Source organism: Rhinocladiella mackenziei (genome assembly GCF_000835555.1).
Source record: "Rhinocladiella mackenziei CBS 650.93 unplaced genomic scaffold supercont1.3, whole genome shotgun sequence".
NCBI lineage: Eukaryota > Fungi > Ascomycota > Eurotiomycetes > Chaetothyriales > Herpotrichiellaceae > Rhinocladiella > Rhinocladiella mackenziei.
Window position 1 is genome coordinate 1522553 of NW_013550602.1, and position 21770 is coordinate 1544322.

Genomic DNA, 21770 nt, shown 5'->3' on the forward strand with positions numbered 1-21770 from the left:
CGTAAATAGGGGGACTCACACCGTGGAACTCAAGAGTACTATTCCACCCATGAGAGCGCCCAGGAATTGACGGTCCAAACCCACACTGTCAGGTGTAGACTCAGTAATTGTGCTCATCCTCAATGCCAGAGTGATCAGGCCTGTCACAGCGATAGATGAACCGGCTGGGAGCGTATCCCGTACCATGTCTCTGACCAGTCCTTCCCCGTCCTTTATATTGGTCTGACTCCAAACCCTTATAAATTCTGCGCTCCAAACAATCCTCAAGGCCATGTTTACCATGTTAGCACCGACAAGCCCTGCTGCGCCCATCTCAGACGCCTTTAACATTGCCCATGCTGCAACCCCAAAGATGCCCGTGAAGAGCATCATCCAGGCTGATTGCGCGCGTAGCTGGACCGGCGTCGCTACCGAAGTGACGAACGCGTCCAAGATCCCATTCACTGCCACCAGCGGGATGTAGAAGCAGTAGGTGGAGAGTAAAGATGCCGTGGAGGACGTATACCAGCCTGCGCCAATGATCTGTTTGACGACCAATGGAAGAATATAGGGTGCAAGGCTGACAAGGGGCAGCGCCATCAGAAGATAGAAATGGAGAGTATTGGCTAGATATTTCAGGGCCTGGTGGGCCCCTTTCGAAGCATCCTGCGTCGTTTTGCTGGTTGACGGCGACAGAAGTCGGCCGAAGCTGTTTCGACTGCTCTCCTCGACAGGCTGGAACACAAGTCGAGCCAGAAGTCCACCATAGTTGGACGCCAGGGCAAAGGCGCCTTGGTCCGCGAGGGAGGAGAGGAAACTCAGGATCAGAGCGTCACCCTGGGTCAGGAGAAGTTTGAATCCCGATTGCATGTACATTGTGACTGCAACAGAGAGTATTGCTTTGTGGAAGAGGTTATCGTAGTAGATCGAATTGCTGGAAGGGGAGACCAGTCTTTGAGGAAACAAGCTGAAGTCTTCGTGTTTGAGTAGTCTGAAGATTGGGAGGAGGTAGAAAAAGAGAAGTACGCTCGCATAGGCAGCTTGTCCCACCGCGAAAGGCAGGATAGATGGAGCCAGTCCTCTCCGATGTCCAAGCATGGCGACAAGGCAGGCTGAAAAGCACCGTGCCATGGCGGCACCGGTTTCTGCTCGTGCTCTGTCCGCATATAACTCTTTCTGCTGGATAACGACGAAGGCCGGTTCCGCGAGCAATTCTATCAACGTGGCAGCAGCGTATATCTGGAATGAGAGAGCAAAGTAAGGGCTGTCCAGGACTTCATTTGGCGCCCTCTGGAGATAAGTGTAGCCAAAAACGGCGGAAATACCCAATCCAAGGAGAACTGCTATGAAGGATAGGTTGACGACTGTCTGCGTCTCCTTCCCTCGGCTGCCTTCTTCGCTTTCCCCTGACGGAGAAGGGCTCCCTGTCGCTGAGCCTGGTGGTTGTCGTTGTAGCGCCACTCGCAAGCTCTCTCGGGCGAAGTACAGACTCGTTACGGAGACCAGCTCGAGCTGGATCGCGATGCCCAGCAGAGAGGGCGAAAGAAAACGAAGAAGGAATTGGTTGCCAATGAAGGTGAGCGCTCGAGAGGCGACTTGGACAAGAATGAGGAGCAGGGTACCATTCCCAGGTCGCTGTGCTTCCTCCGAATTTGCCATGCCGCTAGTCTTTTGAAGTGTATTATATGTGTAAAATTTCCAGCCTTGTAAAGTCCCCAGGTGCTGCTTCAGGGGCCTGGTCAAATATTGCGAATTGCAGCTGACTGGGATGTCACGTCCCAAGCAAAGTCTTATGGCATTTCGCTTCCAGAAGATGAAATGGACAAAGTTATCTTGACTGAATTCGAAACCGTTACTTCCCCTGGATGATGAATGGGTCGAGATTTTAAAAATTATGTACTTTTCGAAGGTGGGTATTTGGTCAGGGCCACGTGTCGAAGTCCAGTCTTCCTAGGGATTTCGTGAAGAGGACGGTCAACGGTCCGGGATTAGTGGTAGTCTACATAGCGCGTTGAGGTCGGAAGAGAGTGAGATTGGGAGACTGGGGGTTGGAAGAGTTGATGAAGCTAGTCACAGATGAATACGGTCATCAAATGCCGAGCGATTTGTTCCTTGCTCCAAGGGTTCTTTCATTTCTTTAGATGTACAAGTGAGCCGTAGCCATGCCCCTGCCACGATGTGGACCAGGAAATCCACTCCTTGTTCCCAAATCACCAGTGTAGTTGACATTACATTTTGCGTCTTCTCTCCGGACTCGGCTGAGCCTGGCTGACGTTTACGCATCGTCCACATCCATCTTCTCGACCACCACCAGGCTATCCGAATCACTTCCACTGCCAATTTCATGCACGGTCACATAGCGCCCAATTTCTTCTTTGGTGATCACCTTCTCATTCAACACCGCTGTTGTGCCCTTCGCAAATTTGTAGTTTCGTTCCTTCTTCACCCGCTCATTGGGTTTGATGTAGTTTCTCATCAACTGTGTTGGCTTGTCCTTCTCCATCACGCATACGTCGACATTGCTTCCCGATCCCAAGTCGTTGAAAATACCTGCCAGAATGGCTTCGGCACAAAGTTTGATGGCGTCTTCTCTGCTACAACCTCTTTTCCACGTTGACTCGAAGACCGCCATTGCCGCTAGTGAACCGGAGCCCATGGTGACATAAGGGAGCTTGTCCGTTGATCCGTGGGCATGAACAGTGAACAATCCGACACCCGTCGGGTCAACACCAGCAACCACCAAATATGCTCCAATATAACCTTGGTACCGGAAGAGATGTTGCTTCAGCATAGTCATCACCGTCACGACACGGGGACTTCGGCCTGTTGAGAGAGAATGTAGTTCAAGATTGGAGGAGATGAGAGCGGTGGTGAATTCTGTGTCAGCAGCAGTACCGGCGCCTGCGCACCAGATGCTGGGGGAGATATAGTGCAGCTTTTCGCAGTTCTATAGAAACTGAGTCAGAGATCATTCGATAAGATGTCACACATGTTGACTGCGCACCTTGTCGGCTACTATAGGACCACTTGTGGCTCTGGTATCTGCAGCGATCTGCGCAATTCGTTCGTCAGTGTTGCGACGGCCAGAAGTGATTGTTACCAAACTGAATTTATCCACATACCACCACGCCATTGTCAAATATACAGCCCACAATGGTCGTCCCTGTGCTTGTGGCTTTGGGTAAAGGGACTCCTCGGGCGTGGAGAGCCGCGTTGCGGTTGTAATTGCTGAAGTCAAAGCCGGGCATGGTTGCGGCAAGGCGCGAAGCCTTGAACGGGGATGAGGAAGTGAGAGGGACGAGCTCAAGTCTGTAGAACGAGAACTTGAAGGAGGGGAGGAGGAAAACTAAAAGGGAGCAATTCGACAAAGGAAGCTTTGTCAAAAGGCTGCTTTGAGATGCGCAACACCTCCATCGGAGGAGCATTGCCGCATGAGGTGCGCGAACATCTTGGCAACAGCATTTTTCGACTATTCCTCTTTCGGCAAAACAAGGCTGCAAGGCTGCGGTACTTTCTTGCTTCCCCTATTCACCAGGCATCGAAGAACAGTAGGTAGATCTTGTCTCAGAATATATTGTAATATCCGTATACGGTCTTGCTTGACTTCAATCTCGGAATGTACCGTATCTAGACGTCTATGGTGACTCCTCTCTGTCAAGGCGTCAACATTGTCTCAACCATCGTCCTCCAGACGCTTGACGGAACGTCGTTCACGCCTTCGATGCCACAATCTCCGCTTGTTCCACGCGCCCCGCCTTCTCGCCAATGGAAGGACGTCGGCGAATTTCATCCTCCTCATCTTGTTGTGCAGCCTTCTCGAGCTCAGCCTTCTCCGCATCGGTAGCTCCGTAGAAATGAATGGCCACCTGCTCGCCGAATTGTGCATTGATGTCCTCCTACAAGTAATGTTAGTCAGAGCTCTGAAATACATATCCTGTATTGTAGATGTACCAAGCTTCGACCCTTGGTCTCAGGGCACAGGAAGTAAACGAAGATGATGTGGAGCGCGGTAGGAATGATCAGGACGAAGAAGAAGCGCCAGCTAATCTTGTCAAGGGCGATTGGTCCAGCGACGAGAATGATGATGTCTGCGAGATACAGACCGCACATGCCGAATGCCATGCCTTGGCTACGAATGTGGGTTGGGAAGATTTCAGATCTAAGGACCATGTTAGCTCGGCACGACTCAATTTTGTGACCCTCCAGGATTAAGATCACGTACAGGTACAGGAATTGGCTGGCATCCATGAAAGTACTCCAGAATGGTGTGATAAAGCAGAACAAGAAGAAGATTGCTGCGTTTTGTCCAGCCCGATTGGTTGTCCCGAGGAACTCTGCCTGCAGAGCAGTCTCGCAAATGAGGCAGACAAGGATACCTGTCAGCCCGATGAGCATGAATCTGCGGCGGCCGAAGCGTTCGATGAAGAAGGCACAGAAGATATTTCCAGGGAAAGTCGACGTCACCCATAGAGATGTGAGAAGCAGAGGCCAGTAGCCGGCCATCCCAAGACTGACATATAGAATGATACCATAATTCGCGATGATGAGCACGCCCGTGAATTGATTGTTCCACATGAGCAAGAAGCCGACCAGAGCACGTCTTCGGTTCGCAGGCGTCTTGAAAAGCTCCCATCTTGAGGTTGCGGCTTTGATTTGGCGATCCAACTCGACTTGCTTCCTCATCTGATAAAATTCCTTTCGAGCAAGGGTGTCATGGGCGTCGTCCTTGGTTCTGTGCAATCGTTTGATCACTTCGTGGGCCTCGTCGAAGCGGTTATGCATCATAAGCCAACGGGGACTGTATGGAAGCCAAGGTGAGCCGAGGAGAAGGAGTAGGGCCGGGACCATTTGGAATGCAATGGGAAACCTCCAAGGAAAAGAAGATGGTGACCCGCTGGAAGAGATGAAGGATACTCCGAACCCAATCCAGGCGGATAGGGAATAACCCATGGCGAACATGACCCCCTTCGGAACGATAAGTCCCCGAATAACGAAGGAGGGGCTTTGAGAAGACACTTACGTGCATAGACACCATGAAGCCGCGACTTTCGGGCGTCGAGACCTCTGCTTGATACCTAGAGGCTGTTAATTCGAACCGAACATGAACAAGTTGCATACTTCGTACATGGGAATTGCAGTGACGAGAGATCCAATGCCAAACCCGTTGATCAAACGGCCCACCAAAAACATAGCATTATCGACGGAACCAGCGCAGATCGCAGCTCCGATAACAAGAACTATCGCCGCAAGTTGGATCGTTCTCTTTCGACCTAGTCTATCTGCAAAGTAAGAGCAACCGGCAGCTCCAATAGCTGAACCAGCGGAGTTCACACCTACAGAGACAGATGTTGGCGTTATTCGAGTTTCTAATTAGAGATGTGTTCGACTTCCTCACCATTGAATGCACCAATATATTGAGCAGTACGGCTGTATCCTGGTTCTCCTTGAGGGGCGAGATCGAGAGATTTGTAGAAACTTGGTTGGCCGATCGTAGAACTGCAAAATCCTGAGCTCCTTCGATCTGAGGCAAGATAATGAGGACTACATACCCTATGATGGCCATGCCATAGGAGCATGCTGTCGAACCCAAGGCGACATAGATCACAACCGCCAGGTTAAATGCATTGGGGATGAGTTTTCCCATGGTGGGTATAGAAGTGGACTCAGTCCACGACAGTGAACCTTGAGGAGACTATGAAACTCTTGGGAACTGAAGCTGCTGGTCTAGGTCAGGTAGGCTTTGTGGAGACGGAAGTCTGACGAGCGAAACTGCAGCACACAGGGGAATGGAAGATGTATATGAATGCAGATTAAGATACGAGCCTCCAAAAACACTGACCAGAGCACCTCCGAAAAACTTTCTATCATGATTCTCACCTTCATTTGTCTCCTACCGGAGCTTCTGAACTCTGCCGAAAAGATGTAAGAGTATGATTGGCCATCAGGCGATGCATTACTTTTGACCTCGAGCACAAACAGGGGCCGGACCTGGTCCATGCTACACGGATTTGCGGTTTCGTTCGAACAAGCTAGTCCTGCGGGGGATAAGAATGCTGCAGGAGGAGAGCAAGGCGAAAGCGTGATAGACTTTCGACTGCGGTTCCGTGTATCTGGCTACGGGCTCGAATGGCTGCCAGCCTAGAGAATCCAATGGTGTCTCGGACAAAGTTTTTGTGCGGGGGATGGGTCTAGTCCTCGAATTCCCCAGACTTTGTGCAGTGACAAACCCGAGGTCCAAATCTCGAAAGAGTTAGATAATCCGATTGCTTCTCGGAGCGAACAAATGGTCGACTAGTTGGCTGGGAAAGAGTCAGGGAAGTATGACAGGTGAAGGCGATAGGTGCCTCTTTCTCTGCCCACCATTGGAAGGTTGATTCGTTCGCTAAGGATTCTTCACGCCAATGCCGACGGAGAACTACAACTGGCGAATTGGAGCACAATTGCATGCGACATCAGGGGCCGATAGGAAGGTGCCCGTGGCAGGAGGGCGACCTTGGGCTTCGACAAGATCGTCTGACCTCCTAGGCTTTCAAGGAAAAACCTACATTTTGGGGTTAGGATCCGAATTCTGGAGTCTGCCTACCTACTCTCGTTAGCTACACCATTCATGTTGTCTGATGATTTTCTCTCGTTTGCCACGCTGATTGCCCGGCAAATTTCCCATTCTGATATGCCCTGAAATCGTTTTCCATGTGGCAGATGCATTGTCACACATGAGCAGGGACGGGGTAGACCTTTTCGATTGAATCGGTCTGATCCAGCCTGTCGGTACAATCTGACAAATGGGATCTCGTGATTCATTGTGTCGGCGAAAAGCATTTTCTTGCCAAATCTCACCTGTAATCTTTTAACAGAGTTCTTGACCCCGAGCACTCCGGCTTTTGCCTGTCAAATACTGTATGTGTTTGCAAATTTGAACAGGGGCTAAAACTTAGCACTTGGTCCAGCCCCAGAAGAGAGCCAACCTTTTGCGAGACTGCTTATCGTCGCCCACTCTTTGGTGTACGCAAGTGCTTTGATTTGAGCACCTTTCTCATGTCAATGTCGACGTATTTCCGAAAGACATGCACCACTCCGCCAAAATCCGCGCCAATATGACACAGGAAGCTCCTCTGATTGAGGGGGATAGATTCCTCGTTCACGCCGTCCGCTTGTTTGCCGATCAGTGGTGGGACCGCTCATTTAACCAGGGGTCCGACAAGCAACTATTGTTCATGAAATGGCAATTCTTCTCAGCCGAAGGGGCGTTCGCCTCTTTCAGGATCATGGCATCGCCAATGATGCGATAATAGGTCCTTCTCAGCCATGATGAGAGTGTATTTGAACGCCGCTTCATACTCAAATGATGAGAGAGACGGATGAAATTTTGGACATTATCCCTCTCCGGGACCTCCATCCGGGGCATCCCGCATCACTTCGATATCTGAAAAGGGTTAGACTCCGCTAATCAATTCGACTTTGGTAAATAATCTCTGTACATTCGTACGACATGATTCCCAAGGAATCTGAGGAGAATTATTGCCTTTTCAGGATCTGAACTTGCTCAAGAAATAAGTTAGAGCTTTGCCCATTGGCATTATTTACAATCAGGACCTTAGAGCGTATACGTGACTTGTGTGGATTGCGAGATGGACCATGTCAAGTTGTTTCCGTCAAATGTAGCGAAAGACAGTCGTTTTCAGAAACTGTGAGCCAGACGCTTGAAAAACCTGGATTATTGTGACAAGGAAGGGGGAAGGAGGAATGACATGAACTTTGAAGTTCAGCCGCCCTCAAATATTCAAATGCTCCGCCGGAGCTTGGCGTCGACGCGAATCGCGACTTTTCAGCAGAGGCGCAATTCTGTTCAGGCAACTGCCTGCCCGCAAAATATTCAGTTTACCATGTTCCCTTGAGTGGCGAGAGAGCAAAGTTGCCTGTTCATTGATGATATCCTCTCAAAATTGCTGATCACAGGCGTTCTCCTTCTACCTGGAGGCCACCGGCACTCCTGCGACGCTCATTTACCTTTTCCACCTCGATTTGCAGTCTTTCACACTCGCATGTATCCTCCCCTGCAGCACCTGCCGACACAAGGCGATCGCTGTCAGCTGAGCTACCCAAACTGAGAATGGCTTTCAAGTTCTCGACCGCGGCCAGTGCCTCCGACTTCGGCTCAGCGACAAATTCTCCCCAAGGTTGGCCCAATGTGAAAGATGGACCAGAACTTCGAGAGATCCAAACAAATGAATTGGGATTTGCCGGTCTAAATGGCGAGTCCAAGGTCCAACTTCTCCCTACGCCGTGGCCATCAGATGATCTACCTCCGCCTTCGGCCTCCCTTCTCAGTGTCGCATCGGCGAAAGGACTACTAGCAGCCGCAGGTCCTGATGCTCTCTATATCGCCCCCACAGCCATGGTGAGGGCCGCCTTCCAGTCACCAGCAGCCCCAGATCGTCAAAGTGTTCGACCGTTTACGCCGGACGTCAAAATACCACAGCCTCGGCTTTCCCATGTTGCCTTCTCCTCGGATGAGAATGTCTTGGTCGTTTCGACTGAAAAGGAAGGAGATATTTTGGCTTTCCAGGTTGGCGAGGTGCAGAAAGGCCATCTTGAACCTGTTCTGCGGATATCCACAAACGGACAGAGTCTGCGGGCGCTAATCCCGAATCCTGTACCTGAATCAGCCGCTCTCTTTGCTCTAATCACCACAAATGGGGATTTGATGCTGCTCGATCTGGTGGCCGGTACTATGGTTTCTGGGAGCAACGGCAGCGTGTTGAAGAGTGGCGCTTGTTGCCTATCATGGAGCAATAAAGGCAAGCAGTTGGCCGTTGGAATGGCAGACGGGACGGTCATCCAGATGAAGCCCGAAGGTGATGTTGTGGCACACATCCCAAAGTCTACTTCCATCCCCCCGTCTATGCACGTCTCTGGAATATCATGGCTCGAGAACGACAGCTTCTTCATCATATACACGCCAAATGATACGAGCCACGGGATCCAGCCTTCTGAATACTATATCATCAACCGAGAACCAAAAGCGAATAATTACACCTTTCAAAGGTTACCCGAGGTTCTTCCTCCTTTCGGTGTCGAAAGACTACCTCCTTCACACTTCATAGTGAGACTTAGGAACTTTCAGCCTCATATTCTAGATTTGTTGGTCGTGGCCGCCACAGCAGCTACAGATATTGGTCTCATCTCGAAGACGAATAAAGCCTTGTCCCAGGAGGATCAGGTCACATCTGCCTTTACATTTACCACTATCGAGGACGACGCGAGACGTGCTGAACTGCCTCTTTCAGCTGACATGCAAGACACCTCTCCCATCGGCATGGTCTTGGATTTGTCCAGTTCTGAGAAGGTTCCAAACCCTATCCCAGCTGAACAGGAGATCCTCGAGACCGTCGGACCCGTACCTTGTTTGGTGGTCTTGAACAATGAGGGCATTTTGGTAGCTTGGTGGATCATCTACAACGATTCGGTCCGACAGAAGACCACTTTTTCGGGACTCGCACCTCTCCAAGCCATAAAAGAGTCTCCATCATCATCCTCTGCGGCACCAACTGCCACGGACGAAGCACCCAGCAACGCCAGCCCCTTTACAAAACCTACCCCTGCCAATTTCGGTGTATCAGCATCTCAGTCTCGCTTTGGCACCCCGGCAACTAAGCCGTTTGGAACATCCTCGCCTGTTGCGTCTGACAAACCCTCTTGGGCGACTACTGGCTTTGGATCCCCAAACGGTGCTGCGGCAGAGGGATCAAACTTCGGCACCCCAGCCTTTGGATCCGTGACGCCCATTGGAGGAAGTGCTACTCCTGCATTCGGCTCAACAAGTGCTCTCGGAAGTCGACTATCAACTTTTGGCCGAACTCCTACCCTAGGAGGGCCTCCTTCATTCGGTCAACCATCTCTCGTTGGTGCTGGTACCAACACCAGTCCTTTCGCCAGTGCAGGCGTTGCATCGACCGGTTCGGGATTTGCATCGTTTTCGAATGAAGGGGGATTTTCCTCTTTCGCAAGAGCCAAGACAGATCAAAATGCCCTGAGTCCTTTTGGTGCACCAGCGGGAACAAGTATATTTGGGCAGACATCCGAAAAACCTTTCGGCGTTGACTCAAAATTGCCATTCGGCCAGGCCAAACCTATTGGAAGTCAGAGCTCATTTGGGAACACTGGGTCATTCAAGTTGCAGTCGTCGTTCCAAGGCGATGGAAGTGCGAAAGACGATTTACCGAAACCCACTGAACCTAGTGGATTCGGTTTGGGGGGCTTTCTCGATGGTGTGTTGGGAGAATCAAAGCAGACCCTCTCTCCAACCCACGACCAGGAAACCGAAATGGGTGAAGAAGGCGTAGTCAGCGATGTTGACTCTGAGAAAGCTCAGGATACTTCGTTCGAAGGTTCTCCGTCTCAAAACTCGGCCCAACCTCCCCAGACGCTTGTTACTCCCCCTTCGACTCTTTCACAACCGAAAGCTACTCCGGCGCCCCCGGAATCCAGCCTATTTGGCCAGCCATCAAACCACACCACAACCCCACAGCCCCAAACGACTACGCCAGGATGGTCCTTCAACGGCATCTCCTCAACAACTCCCAAGGAGACCCCTATGCCTTCTCACATGACCTTGTTCGGTACGACGACCGCTGCAAACGACACTCCCGCCGCCGTGGCGCACAGCGAACCTGCAGTACCATTTGCACCCATTCAACACAGCCCTCAGATTAAAGAAGAACCTCCAAGCGAGAACGAATCTGTTGACTTGAAAAATATCCCCGAGCCGCCCCTCCCCCCTGACCCTGTCAGTAAACCCCGATATGCGTCGGGTGAGACTTCAATCTCGTCGAATATTTCCAAAACTCCCCCAGATGATGCCCCGTTGCCGCCGGACTTTCTTCCTCCGTCCAAGTCAGTTGAAGAACCTGCGTCGCATCAACCACTGCCGGATGAAGAAGTGGAACCAGAACACGACCAAGAAGAAGATGGCTTCAGTTCGGATTTTGAAGGGAGTGGTGAGGATGTCACCGGGGACGTTAGTGCGGAAGAAGATGCTACGGAAGAGCAGCATGACCAGTTGCAAACCTCTCCGGAAAGCTCGTTCAAGAGCGGTGATAGGAGTACAGAGGTCAGCCCCACAGGTGGTCTGTTTACCAAGGTATCTTCCACTCCGACGGCGCAGAAACCTGCTCGACCATTGTTTGGTGAAGTTGGAACTGGTCCAATCTTTGCTCCTCCCAAACCACAAGAAAGCCCACGATCGCCAAGCCCGGTAAGGAATGTATCATCCGTCGAAGGTTTGAGAGTGGACCCAACCAGATCTGTCAGTGCTCCAGCTCACCCTCGATCTATCATTCATCAACGAAAAGCGGAGTATCAAAAGTCGTCGCTTGCTGCTCAGGCCGCCAGAACTAGGGAAGAAGAGGTCGCGAAAGAGAATGCTCGGCGTGAAGCAATGGCGAGGCAAAAGGCACAAGAAGAAGCTGAGCAGCTCGAACCATTGCAAGATGATGAAGACGAGATCTTGCGTCAGGAGCTGGAGAGGCCCATCTCGCCGATGCAATCGCTGGATGATTTCGTCACTTATCAGCCGAAGCCGGGAGAAGAATCGAGTAAGACCGGCATACCTGCGCAGATCGAAAGACTGTACGCGGACATCAACTCGATGGTGTACACGTTGGGAATCAACTGCCGCTCGTTGTCAGCTTTTCTGCAATACCAGCAACCAAAGGCATCCAATCAATCGTGGCCCTCAGTGCTGAAATCTGAGACGCCGATGGATGCTCTTAACGACGAGCGGCTCCTGACCGATATCACAAGATTGCATGACGGACAAAATGTTCTTTCCGCTCTCCTGGCAAAGAGCCAGGTCGACAATTTTGGTGGCAAAATTCAACAGTGTCAGGCCCTTCTCGCTCAAGATTTATTCGAGCTGAGGACCAAACTGACCACCATACGGAAAACCATACACGCCCTTGCTAGCACCGATAATGGCATCACGGCACCACTTTCGGCCGAACAGGCCTCTATCCAACACGATCTTCGCAAGGCTTTTACATCGGTTCAGTCCAAGCTGATTCAGACTGAAGACAGCATTTCTGTGCTTCGTGCCAAACTGGCTCGATCGACATCTGCAGACTCCGGAACCTTTGGGAGAACGGCTTCTCCAAAGAAACCAACGGTAGAAGCTGTGACGAAGACGGTTGGGAAAATGATGTCGATGGCAGAACAAAAGAGTGCAGACATTGATATACTGGAGGCCCAACTCAAAAAGATGGATCTTTCGCTGGCCTCGTCAACTCTGAGCAATGGCGATAGATCCGGCGGGCTAACGAATGTGACTACTCCACAGCGCCATCGACAATCAGTGAATGGTGCGACTCCGGGGACTAATGGAAGTGTTTATCATACTCCGGACTCCAAGTTGGGCAACAGTACACGGTCGAATAGAAGTTGGAGGGCTAGCTTTAATGGAGCCATGGTGGCGATATCAATAGAGGACAGGGAACGATGGCGAGCACAATCACGCCGTCGAAAGGAAGCTACCGACACGCTAAAAGGGGTTTTGGAGGAGAAACGAAAGAGAACCACGGCAAAGAGATGAGACAAGATGCAAGCATTCTGAAGCATAGTTGGACTTGACCCCCAGCTGGGTAGTGACGGGGCATAGTTGGAAACGACCGCTGCCGATACTTGATTCTTGATGGCGATGTATTAGATACTAGTAGTAAATTATGAATTTTGAATGCCAAAATAAAAGATTGCAAATAACTTGTCTAGAGCCCGGCGACGATGCGATTTCGATTCCATGCGATAGTCACGTGACATCATGTGACCACGCCGTTTCTCTTGGCCTTGGCTCTCTTCCATCTTTTTCACTTGAAGGGGGAGGGCATCGATCATCTCAACCTCCAAACCTCCCGTTTGCCCTTCTCGACTCCTCTTTTTCAACTTCCACTTTATTTGCGCCTCTCGCTCTCCCAGTCCAATCAGTTGATTTATACCTGCGACTTGATTTTCTTTTCTCACGTTCGTTGCCTCTTCTGCTGCACCGTGGTAACCCGTCACCCACTGCGCAACTTCTGCTCCACGACAACCCCCTTCATCCTCGACTCTCCTCGTCGACCATCCATCTTGCCTTCTTCCTTCATCAATCGACCTTGATCATTTGAGTTAAGTACAGGTTTCGCCCTTCACCTGCTGCGTTCGGGAATCGGGTACATCTTCAAAGGCGTTGCTTTACTCAACTCCAACACCTCATCATCACATCCTCCACGACTCATCCGTTGAACATTTTCCACCCTCGTTCACCACCTCACCTCCTTTTCCTGCATCTCGTCGGACTTTCCAAAGCACTCAGCTCCTCTCAATTACACCGTCAACCCTAGCACGAATCTCCAAATCACCCTCTCACCACCTAACCCCTTCGCGTTTGGCTCTCCCGAATCCTTCTTTACACCAGCAAGTTTTCCTTCGACACCCCTGGTGTACATAAAAGATCTCTCGAGAAACAATAATAAAGAGTTTGATTAAAAACTTGTCCCTCTGGGTGATCCGTTCAAGTCACGCGACATGTCTGCATCACCCACATCCACAACCGCCATGTCTTCAGCAAAACGGCCCTTGGAAGATCCATCTTCTCCCTCCGCTCCCACTGACCTGCCAGATGCCAAACGCCCTGCCCTCGACAAGGTTGTAAAAGAAGATGCTCCAGCCGAGGGCTCCGAAACTGCTGGAGTTGCTTTAGCAGAGACGACAAAACCAACGGAAGAACCCGCAATCCCTGCCCCAGTAACAAATGGAGCCGCAGATGTGCACACGGAAGCTCCTGCTCCCACAGTGGCCGTCGGAGTTACGGCCCCTCTGCCGGTGCCGGAGACCCAGCCTGTACAATCCACCACTGCGTCAAATGATCAAGCCCCGTCTCAAGCACCATCAATGCCCCCACAGGATGAGTCAAATTGGATCCATATTCGAGCAGTGATTTCCAGTGCTGAGGCTGCGACTTGTATCGGAAAAGGCGGTGAAAACGTCACTCAGATTCGACGACTTTCGGGTGCAAAATGTACGGTCAGTGACTATTCACGAGGTGCCGTTGAAAGAATCTTGACGGTCAGTGGGGCTCAAGATGCTGTGGCCAAGGTATTTCAGGAAACCCTCCCTTTGTGAACCCCCAGAATGCTGACTTTTTCCAGGCCTTTGGTCTCATCATTCGTACTCTGAATAACGAACCGCTCGAAGCTCCCTCTACTGCCCAATCGAAAACGTATCCATTGAGACTACTGATTCCGCACATTCTTATCGGTTCCATCATCGGCAAGTCTGGTGTTCGCATTCGAGAAATTCAGGAAGCATCCGGTGCCCGCCTCAATGCCTCAGATTCCTGTCTTCCACTTTCGACTGAGCGTTCATTGGTTGTTTTGGGCGTTGCCGACGCAGTGCACATTGCCACGTATTATGTTGCCGTGACCCTGGTCGAGCAGTTGACCGAACGATTCGGTGGTCCCGCCGCATCCGCGTACGCAACCAGGAGTGGAGGTCCCGCAGGTGTTGTTCCGGGCGGGATGCAAGTCGTGCCATACGTCCCTCAGCCGGCCGGAGGTCAGTATGGTCACCCAGACACCTACAAGAGACACAATACGCACCCCCCCCAACGTGTGCCCTTGCAGCCTTACGGTGCGCCACAAATTCACGGTGTTCCTCAGCCAGCCTACCCCCAACATGCTCAACCATATGTAGCGACACCACGAACTCCAAGCTACGGGGTACCTCCTCAACAACCGGGTCCATATGGCCAAATGCCACCTCAACCGGGTCCACACAGTCAGCCTGCACAGCCATCGCATGCGATGCCTGGACAACCAATCACCCAGCAAATTTTCATTCCGAATGACATGGTCGGCGCAATCATCGGAAAAGGCGGCGCAAAGATCAACGAAATTCGACATCTCAGTGGCAGTGTCATCAAAATCAACGAGCCACAGGATAACAGCAATGAGAGGTTGGTTACGATTACAGGAACGCAGGAATGCAATCAAATGGCTCTGTACATGCTTTACTCGAGATTGGGTGAGTCTCAAGGCCGGCAAAAACCATCGAAACCTACGAGGAACGGTATGCTAACGACATTGACAGAGAGCGAGAAGCATCGAATCTAGAACGACCGCATATGATGCTTGGAACATATCTGCGATGTGACGGTCTCAACGGTAGAATGCTGCAATTGATTCACAATTCAAGTCGATTTGGCTGGTGAAGATTGACGGCGCTTCCAAGGTAGTCGAGCTGAATGTCAGTGGCAACGAGAAGCAAAGAAGCAGCGGAGAAATTCATTTGTTCCCCATCAACTGACCTAGAATTTTGCTTCCAAGGAACCAAAAAGCAGCTGGGGATTTCGTACTCCAGCAATGAAGGTATCAACTTGAGTCAAATAATTAAGGGTCATTGGAGGACATTCGGTGATTGATTGAGGGAGAAAGAAATGCACTGGCTGCCTACCATAACATCCCATAATGCATGTATCATAATAGAATGGAAATTTTTCTCCTTGTTGGAGTATCGGGTGGAAAACATATCCGGCTGTGGTCGGGTCAGGTTACCACTGACAAAAGCATAAGGGAGAAGTTACAGGGGTCAACCGCCCAAAATGGTTGCGGAGGCAAATTTTTTTCGTCCACATAGGCCTCGGTCTGAATTGGAAAACGAGGCCACCACTCCCGCTACTCAGATCTCGGATCTGACTTGCTTCTTGTTTCCCTTTTTTTTTTTTCCCCTTAACTCTGTTATCAAATAAATATTCGAGATCTGGACCATCTTGGAGAATGGCTAACTCCAAGCTACATCAACAACCCCCTTTCAGGGCCGAGCATTTGGGCTCTCTCCTTCGACCCCAAAAGTTGCTGGATGCGCGAGCTGCCGTTCGAGACCAGAATCCGAAGCCAGAGGAGGCTGAGTTAGCCGCCATAGAAAGGGATGCGGTTGGACAAATTGTCAAGACTCAACTTGAACTGGGCTTTAAAGGCGTAACAAGTGGAGAATACAACCGCACTCGTTTCTGGGGCTTGTTCTGGGACGAACTCGAAGGCACTATTCGTCTGCAAGACGCGGAGGCGAGTATGTTTCGACTGTACCACCCAGATGTGGTCAGTCTGATTGAAAAGGACCGGAAGGTCATGCCGGGTGATTCAGTTATTGCTGGAAGCAAAATTCGTCACGCCGGCACTGAGTCGAATTTGCACGAGCTGCGTTTGGTTCAAGCGTTTGTGCCCAAGGAGCAATGGGGTAACATCAAGCTTACCATGATCACGCCTGCGGTACGTTACTAAGTATATGCTGTGCGATTCCATCTATTTCGTATTTCCCTCCTGTGAAGCGCCCACGGCCAAAGCTGGGGACTCACCCAGAATTGGAATGCCCATCATGACTGATAATTGGCGCCTTGAAGTGGTTCCACATGAGGTATAAGCAGGGCCGAGCATACACTCCAGAAGCATACCGGAATGACGCCGAGTACTTCAAAGACGTGGCTAAAGCATACCAACGAGAATTAGAGGTATTGTACGAAGCAGGGTTGAGGAACGTACAGTTTGATGACCCTGGTCTGGCTTGTGAGTGCTCACACCTCCACAACATTGGGAAGATGGTCGCTGATGATATGGGGGTTCAGATTTCTGCTCCCAGGTTTTCCGAGATGGCTGGGCAAGCGATCCGGACAACATCGGCACCGTTGACGACCTACTCGACGCCTATATCGACCTGTACAACGATTCGATATCCCGGTGCCCGGCAGATATGCATACTGGAGTTCATTTGTGCCGAGGGAATTTCATCGGCGGGAGACATTTCGCCGAAGGATCTTATGATATTATTGCACGCAAGCTATTCCAAAATCTTAACGTCAACACCTTCTACCTAGAATACGACACGGAAAGAGCGGGAGGCTTTGAGCCTCTGAAATTTCTGCCAAAGAACAAGAATGTCATCATTGGCTGCATTAGTACCAAGCTACGACAATTGGAGGATAAGCAGGAAATGAAGAACAGAATTTACAAGGCCGCCGACTTTGTGGCAGAAGGGTCCAATCAGACGCGCGAAGAAGCCCTGAAGAGAATTGGGATCAGCCCGCAGTGCGGGTTCAGCACGCATGAGAGCGGATATCCTCTGAGAGACGAAGACCAACGTGCAAAGCTGGCCTTGGTGCGCCAGATTGCGGACGAAATCTGGGGAGAGCCGTGAAAGGTGAACAAGTGACTTGCTCTATCAGCCGGAATTTTCTCTGAGCTTTCATATACCTTGGTGAGCAAGCAAGTTGTCACCCGAGTCTTTCAACAATCTGGGTAGGCAAAAAAGGTCCACTGGGTTCAACACGGATGTAGGAACAGAAAGGCATAGTGCAATAATGGGCAAGGAACCAGCAACCAAAACAGAGACGAGGATTCAAATTCCTGATCCGAAGTCTTTTGGAGATGCAAATTGCGCTACCATGTCAGTACGTGCTATGATGTGTCCGGATACGAGGCACTGTGGCTTGGTTCTAATTAGGGATGAAGTATGGCAAGGCTTGCGCGTTGTACAGATCATATACCTGTGCAGGTACCACCACCGCAGTGTACACAGTACCTCGCGGCACCGCACGTTTTTGCCGGGACTCGAAGTACCAGCGTTCGGCCGGCGTTTCACCGAGGTGGTCGAGACGTCGGCAGTAAAGTTTCCTGGCTCAAGCTCTGATTGGTTGTTCGTAAGCTCTCTCCAGATTGGCGCTCTTGGCAAATTCGTTAGCAAACTTCTCCCACCCCCGCGCATCCCTTCCCCACGCAGCTCCCACTTGTTCTCCCACTTCAAAACGCCCCCACAACTCTGGAAGCGTATTCCCCAGTCACATTGGCTGCTCTGCATCCTACCGAACCGGCCTTGTGCGGCCCATATTCCCGACGTCACACCTCTCCTCAGTAACTCGGTGGTCTGCCCCGGTTTTCCCTATTCCTATGCTCTCCTCCCGCGCCCGACAACCCTTCTGGCGTCGTTGCCGGAAATAATGCGCATTTCACCCTGTCGGAGCGTCCCCAACGGACTCGTGAGGTCGCTGTTTTTTGACCCGAATCGGTGGGTGTAGTGGGACCCAAATCAAGAGTCTACAACGTGTGGCACACGATGGTAGACCCGATCCTCGGCCCTTGAGCCGACGGCAAAATGAATAGTCATTGACGATCATCTCCTCGATTTCTCTCTTTGAATCCTCTTGATTCTGTTTTTCAGTCTTCTCTCATGTTTTAGCCCTTCTCTTCACCTCTTCCTCTCTGAACATTGGATTTGAATCAATTGAAACCAATATCAGAACTCAGGATGGGTAGTGCGACGATGTATACCTTGGGCATTGCCCTCTTTGCTGGCATTGGCACATTTCTCTTCGTATGGTCTCTCCAATGAACGATCAGGTGAGCAAGTCTGACTCCGTGGCTCACAGGGTTTTGATACTGGCATTGCAACGACCAGTAAGTTTCTCTTGCGCACCGTATTGACGTGGGAGAAATACTGAATCAGCCATCAGCCATCGCACACGAGAGCTGGATTGACTATATGGATCATCCCTCAAAGGGTTTAACAGGCGCAGTAGGCCACCTTTTGGGCAGCTCGTGAATTTGGAATGCTGAAAGAGCTCGATAGGTTGTATCCGTGTATATTGCCGGCGAGGCTGGCGGTGCTCTCACGCAAACCTTCATCGGTGATCAACTTGGGCGTATTCGATTCATGCAGCTGATGTGCGTGATTGTCACCATCGGGACAGCCATCCAAACTGGCGCCGTAAATATTGGAATGTTTCTTGCTGGTCGTGTGTTGGCGGGCTATGCGGTGGGGTGCGTTTCACCTTGACTTCCTCCCTGCTTCACGTCGGAGGAGAACTGACCTGAACCCAGAGGAATGGTTGCGACCGTGCCCATCTACCTCAGCGAAATCTCTGCACCCAACAACCGCGGCCTCATCGGTGGTATCTCCGGTTGTGGCATATCTCTGGGAACCATGATGTCCAATTGGGTGGGCTTCGCCTGCAGCTATGCTTCCTACGGAGCAACCCAATGGCGCCTTCCTCTAGGGATCCAGATCCCGTGGGGTATTATTTTGTTCGCAGGCCTGGCGACATTCATGCCAAACTCTCCTCGTCAATTGATTCGGGGCGGCAAGATCGAAGAAGCCCGTCGTCAGTTTATGAGGATCCGCCGTGATCTTACGAACACTCAAATTCACGAAGAATTCGCGCTCATGAAAGCCCAAATCGAGTTCGAGATGCACAGAGAGGTGAAATCATTAAAGGAAGTGTTCAAGCTCTTCAGACATCGAGCGCTAGTGTATGTTCTTGCCGTGTATACGTTTGATTGATCATGTTCCTGACTCCGCTTGAAGATCAATCGCTGTCCAGACCATGACCAGTCTTACTGGGGTCAATGTTATCCAGGTGAGTTTAATGTGCCACCGTCACCACAATAATGAGTATCATCAACTGACAATCATCTGTAGTATTATCAAAGTAACTCGACACTTTTCTCATAGATGCTGATGACATGAGCACGACTAATAAGCCAATAGCAATTCTCTACAAATCTCTCGGGATCAATAGTCACATGATTCTCGCACTCGCGGCCGTATATGGGACATGTGCTTTCCTCTCGAACGTCCTGACTACAAGGTTCCTCGCTGACCAATGGGGTCGTCGAAAGTAAGTCTCCCTTGTGCTGTCCGCATGCTCTCCCCCCCCCGGGACTCGGTATGCAATGTTTGTATGTGACAGCCTTTCTAACATGTGGGCCTCCTCTCTCATCTAGCATGATCATCGCCGGTTTAGGAGGCATCGTCATCATTGAGATTTATGCCGCCGTGATGCAGCGCGAGTTCCAGAACACCGATAACAGCGTCGGCAAGGGCTTTGCGGTCTTGGGTATTTATCTGTTTGTCGTGACATATTGTGAGTGGATGTAGTGAACTGGTCGTCGATCTGGAGTCTCGGTTTCATTGACTGACGTATCATATTTATTTAGATGGTATGCTTAACAGCACAACATGGCTATATGGTGCAGAAGTGCTCCCGGTGGCACTGCGATCAAAGGTCATGGGTCTTGCAGCAGCGTCACATTTCATCGTCAACGTAGGCAGTAAGTGCTTCTCATTCTTGCAGCGACATGGGGGCTCTAGCGGCCGACGGTCCCGCCGATGTAAGGAATATGTCCAAGCTAACATGATACAATCATCCCATAGTCACCGAAGCAGGTCCAAGCGCCTTCGCGAATATTCACGAAAACTACTACTATGTTTTCGTTGGGTGTTCGTTCTTCTTCTTGGTCGTCGCTTATTTCTACTTCCCGTAAGTATACGCGTCCAGCACCTGTCCTGCAATGTCATCGCCCTTCCTTCCCTCTTTCTCCCCTTTTTCATATGTTATGTAACAGCTCGCTAACATTCCCGGCATCCCAGAGAAACAAAGCAAAAGACTTTGGAAGAGATTGCGGCAGCGTTCGGCGATAAGGTGGTGTTGCTGACAGAAAACGATCTAGCCGTCGAGCAAGCCGCCTTGGAAGATAAGGCTGGCGCTATGCAGGTGGAGACTACCCCGGCAGGTCCCAAGGTCTGAGACATCTGATTTCCCTGCACGGGCCGGGTCGATGTAGAGAAAGGAGGCCATGTGACGTTCGGATAGAGGCATAGGTTGATGAACCACTCGTTTGGTCTTGTACATGGGATCTCAGACCCACTATGTGATTCTGTGGGGGTGGCTTCGTCTCTAGCAAGTTGACATCGAGTGATGGCGTGGGAAGGGGCAAAGGAATCCTGTCATTTTCCCAGTCAGTTATCACATCACAAATTGGATCGAAATGAACCTACGGATCCATCACTCTCTTTGGTCTCTCTTGCTTCACCTCCGCGTACCTTTTTCGCCTGCAGCTCCCAGACGAGAACATAAACGATAAAAACCGGCCACCATCAGACAACCGAGCCAACCCCCGGCTAGCGGAAGGCTGGCTTTTCTTGCCACAATTGCTGGTCCGTCGTGCATACTGTTCGGCCCTCCTACCGTAGGTAATGCCATCCCGACATCTATCAATGAGGTCCATCAGCTTCCTACCCGAACTCTTTGAGCCATCCGGACATCCAGCAAAGTATCCGACCGCGTTGAGGTGAGTCTGTGCGGCGGCGAAGTCGAGAAGATACCAGTTGGTCACGCAATGAAGGAGCATTTCCAGCAGGATCTGTCGGTTGGTCAATACCCTCGAGTTGGGGTAAGAGAATTGCTCCCGTAGCCTTTGAAGCGACGGCTGCATATATTTCGTGGCCTTGATTTCAAACTCCTCCCGGCGACTAGGAATATCTGCACCCATTCTCGCCGCCGTACACCCCAGCATGGCGTACCCATGGATTCCACCAATTATCCGGCGAGAACCATGGTCCGAGTCCAGAACGGAAGAAATCTGGTCAAACTAATCATGACGTGCCGCCGGGAAGCCCCGATTTTGACCCCAGGTGAGACACAGTGAGCTGAAGTATTGTACCAGTTCATCTATCTCGAGGGGCTCTCGGGGGTCCCGGGTCGAGGAGAACGTGCCGAGTCACCCTGGTCGTCCAGCTCGAGAGGAGGTCTCCCTGAGTCGCTGCTCAAGGCCGATGGGCCGACAGACTTTTTGTGGTCTAGGTCTCCAGAGGCTTCGATTCTGAACATGTGCAGTTGCTTATTCTTTTGGTCCCGGCATGATTGGACATGGCTGATGGCAAGTTTACACCCTTCCAATCTGTTCGAACTGAGCAGTCGTGTGCACTCATTTCAT

At 51.0% G+C, this 21770-nt stretch overlaps 7 protein-coding genes across 7 annotated transcripts; 4 read left to right on the plus strand and 3 right to left on the minus strand.

Annotated features, from left to right (window-relative positions):
* Positions 1 to 15: 15 nt before the first annotated feature.
* Z518_04077 (uncharacterized protein) lies at positions 16 to 1638 on the minus strand (the record flags this gene model as incomplete). The annotated part of the gene is made up of 1 exon (XM_013417785.1): positions 16 to 1638. The coding sequence occupies one exon, from the start codon at positions 1636 to 1638 to the stop codon at positions 16 to 18; it is 1623 nt and encodes a 540-aa protein (XP_013273239.1).
* A 616-nt stretch (positions 1639 to 2254) lies between these two features.
* Z518_04078 (uncharacterized protein) lies at positions 2255 to 3227 on the minus strand (the record flags this gene model as incomplete). The annotated part of the gene is made up of 3 exons (XM_013417786.1): positions 2255 to 2926; positions 2984 to 3031; positions 3102 to 3227. The coding sequence occupies 3 exons, from the start codon at positions 3225 to 3227 to the stop codon at positions 2255 to 2257; spliced, it is 846 nt and encodes a 281-aa protein (XP_013273240.1).
* Positions 3228 to 3689: 462 nt separating this feature from the next.
* On the minus strand, positions 3690 to 5623 carry Z518_04079 (uncharacterized protein; the record flags this gene model as incomplete). Its single annotated transcript, XM_013417787.1, has 7 exons — positions 3690 to 3875; positions 3931 to 4138; positions 4202 to 4944; positions 5000 to 5054; positions 5105 to 5312; positions 5375 to 5475; positions 5529 to 5623. 7 exons carry the CDS (start codon positions 5621 to 5623, stop codon positions 3690 to 3692), a joined length of 1596 nt encoding a protein of 531 aa, XP_013273241.1.
* A 2466-nt stretch (positions 5624 to 8089) lies between these two features.
* Positions 8090 to 12565, plus strand: Z518_04080 (uncharacterized protein; the record flags this gene model as incomplete). The annotated part of the gene is made up of 1 exon (XM_013417788.1): positions 8090 to 12565. One exon carries the CDS (start codon positions 8090 to 8092, stop codon positions 12563 to 12565), a length of 4476 nt encoding a protein of 1491 aa, XP_013273242.1.
* Positions 12566 to 13533: 968 nt separating this feature from the next.
* Z518_04081 (uncharacterized protein) lies at positions 13534 to 15119 on the plus strand (the record flags this gene model as incomplete). The annotated part of the gene is made up of 3 exons (XM_013417789.1): positions 13534 to 14103; positions 14157 to 15030; positions 15097 to 15119. 3 exons carry the CDS (start codon positions 13534 to 13536, stop codon positions 15117 to 15119), a joined length of 1467 nt encoding a protein of 488 aa, XP_013273243.1.
* Positions 15120 to 15782: 663 nt separating this feature from the next.
* Z518_04082 (uncharacterized protein) lies at positions 15783 to 17196 on the plus strand (the record flags this gene model as incomplete). Its single annotated transcript, XM_013417790.1, has 3 exons — positions 15783 to 16274; positions 16406 to 16568; positions 16628 to 17196. 3 exons carry the CDS (start codon positions 15783 to 15785, stop codon positions 17194 to 17196), a joined length of 1224 nt encoding a protein of 407 aa, XP_013273244.1.
* Positions 17197 to 18303: 1107 nt separating this feature from the next.
* Z518_04083 (uncharacterized protein) lies at positions 18304 to 20581 on the plus strand (the record flags this gene model as incomplete). The annotated part of the gene is made up of 12 exons (XM_013417791.1): positions 18304 to 18369; positions 18425 to 18452; positions 18509 to 18570; positions 18625 to 18815; positions 18876 to 19304; positions 19360 to 19411; positions 19474 to 19483; positions 19543 to 19672; positions 19779 to 19918; positions 19992 to 20105; positions 20209 to 20314; positions 20425 to 20581. The coding sequence occupies 12 exons, from the start codon at positions 18304 to 18306 to the stop codon at positions 20579 to 20581; spliced, it is 1485 nt and encodes a 494-aa protein (XP_013273245.1).
* Positions 20582 to 21770: the final 1189 nt, after the last annotated feature.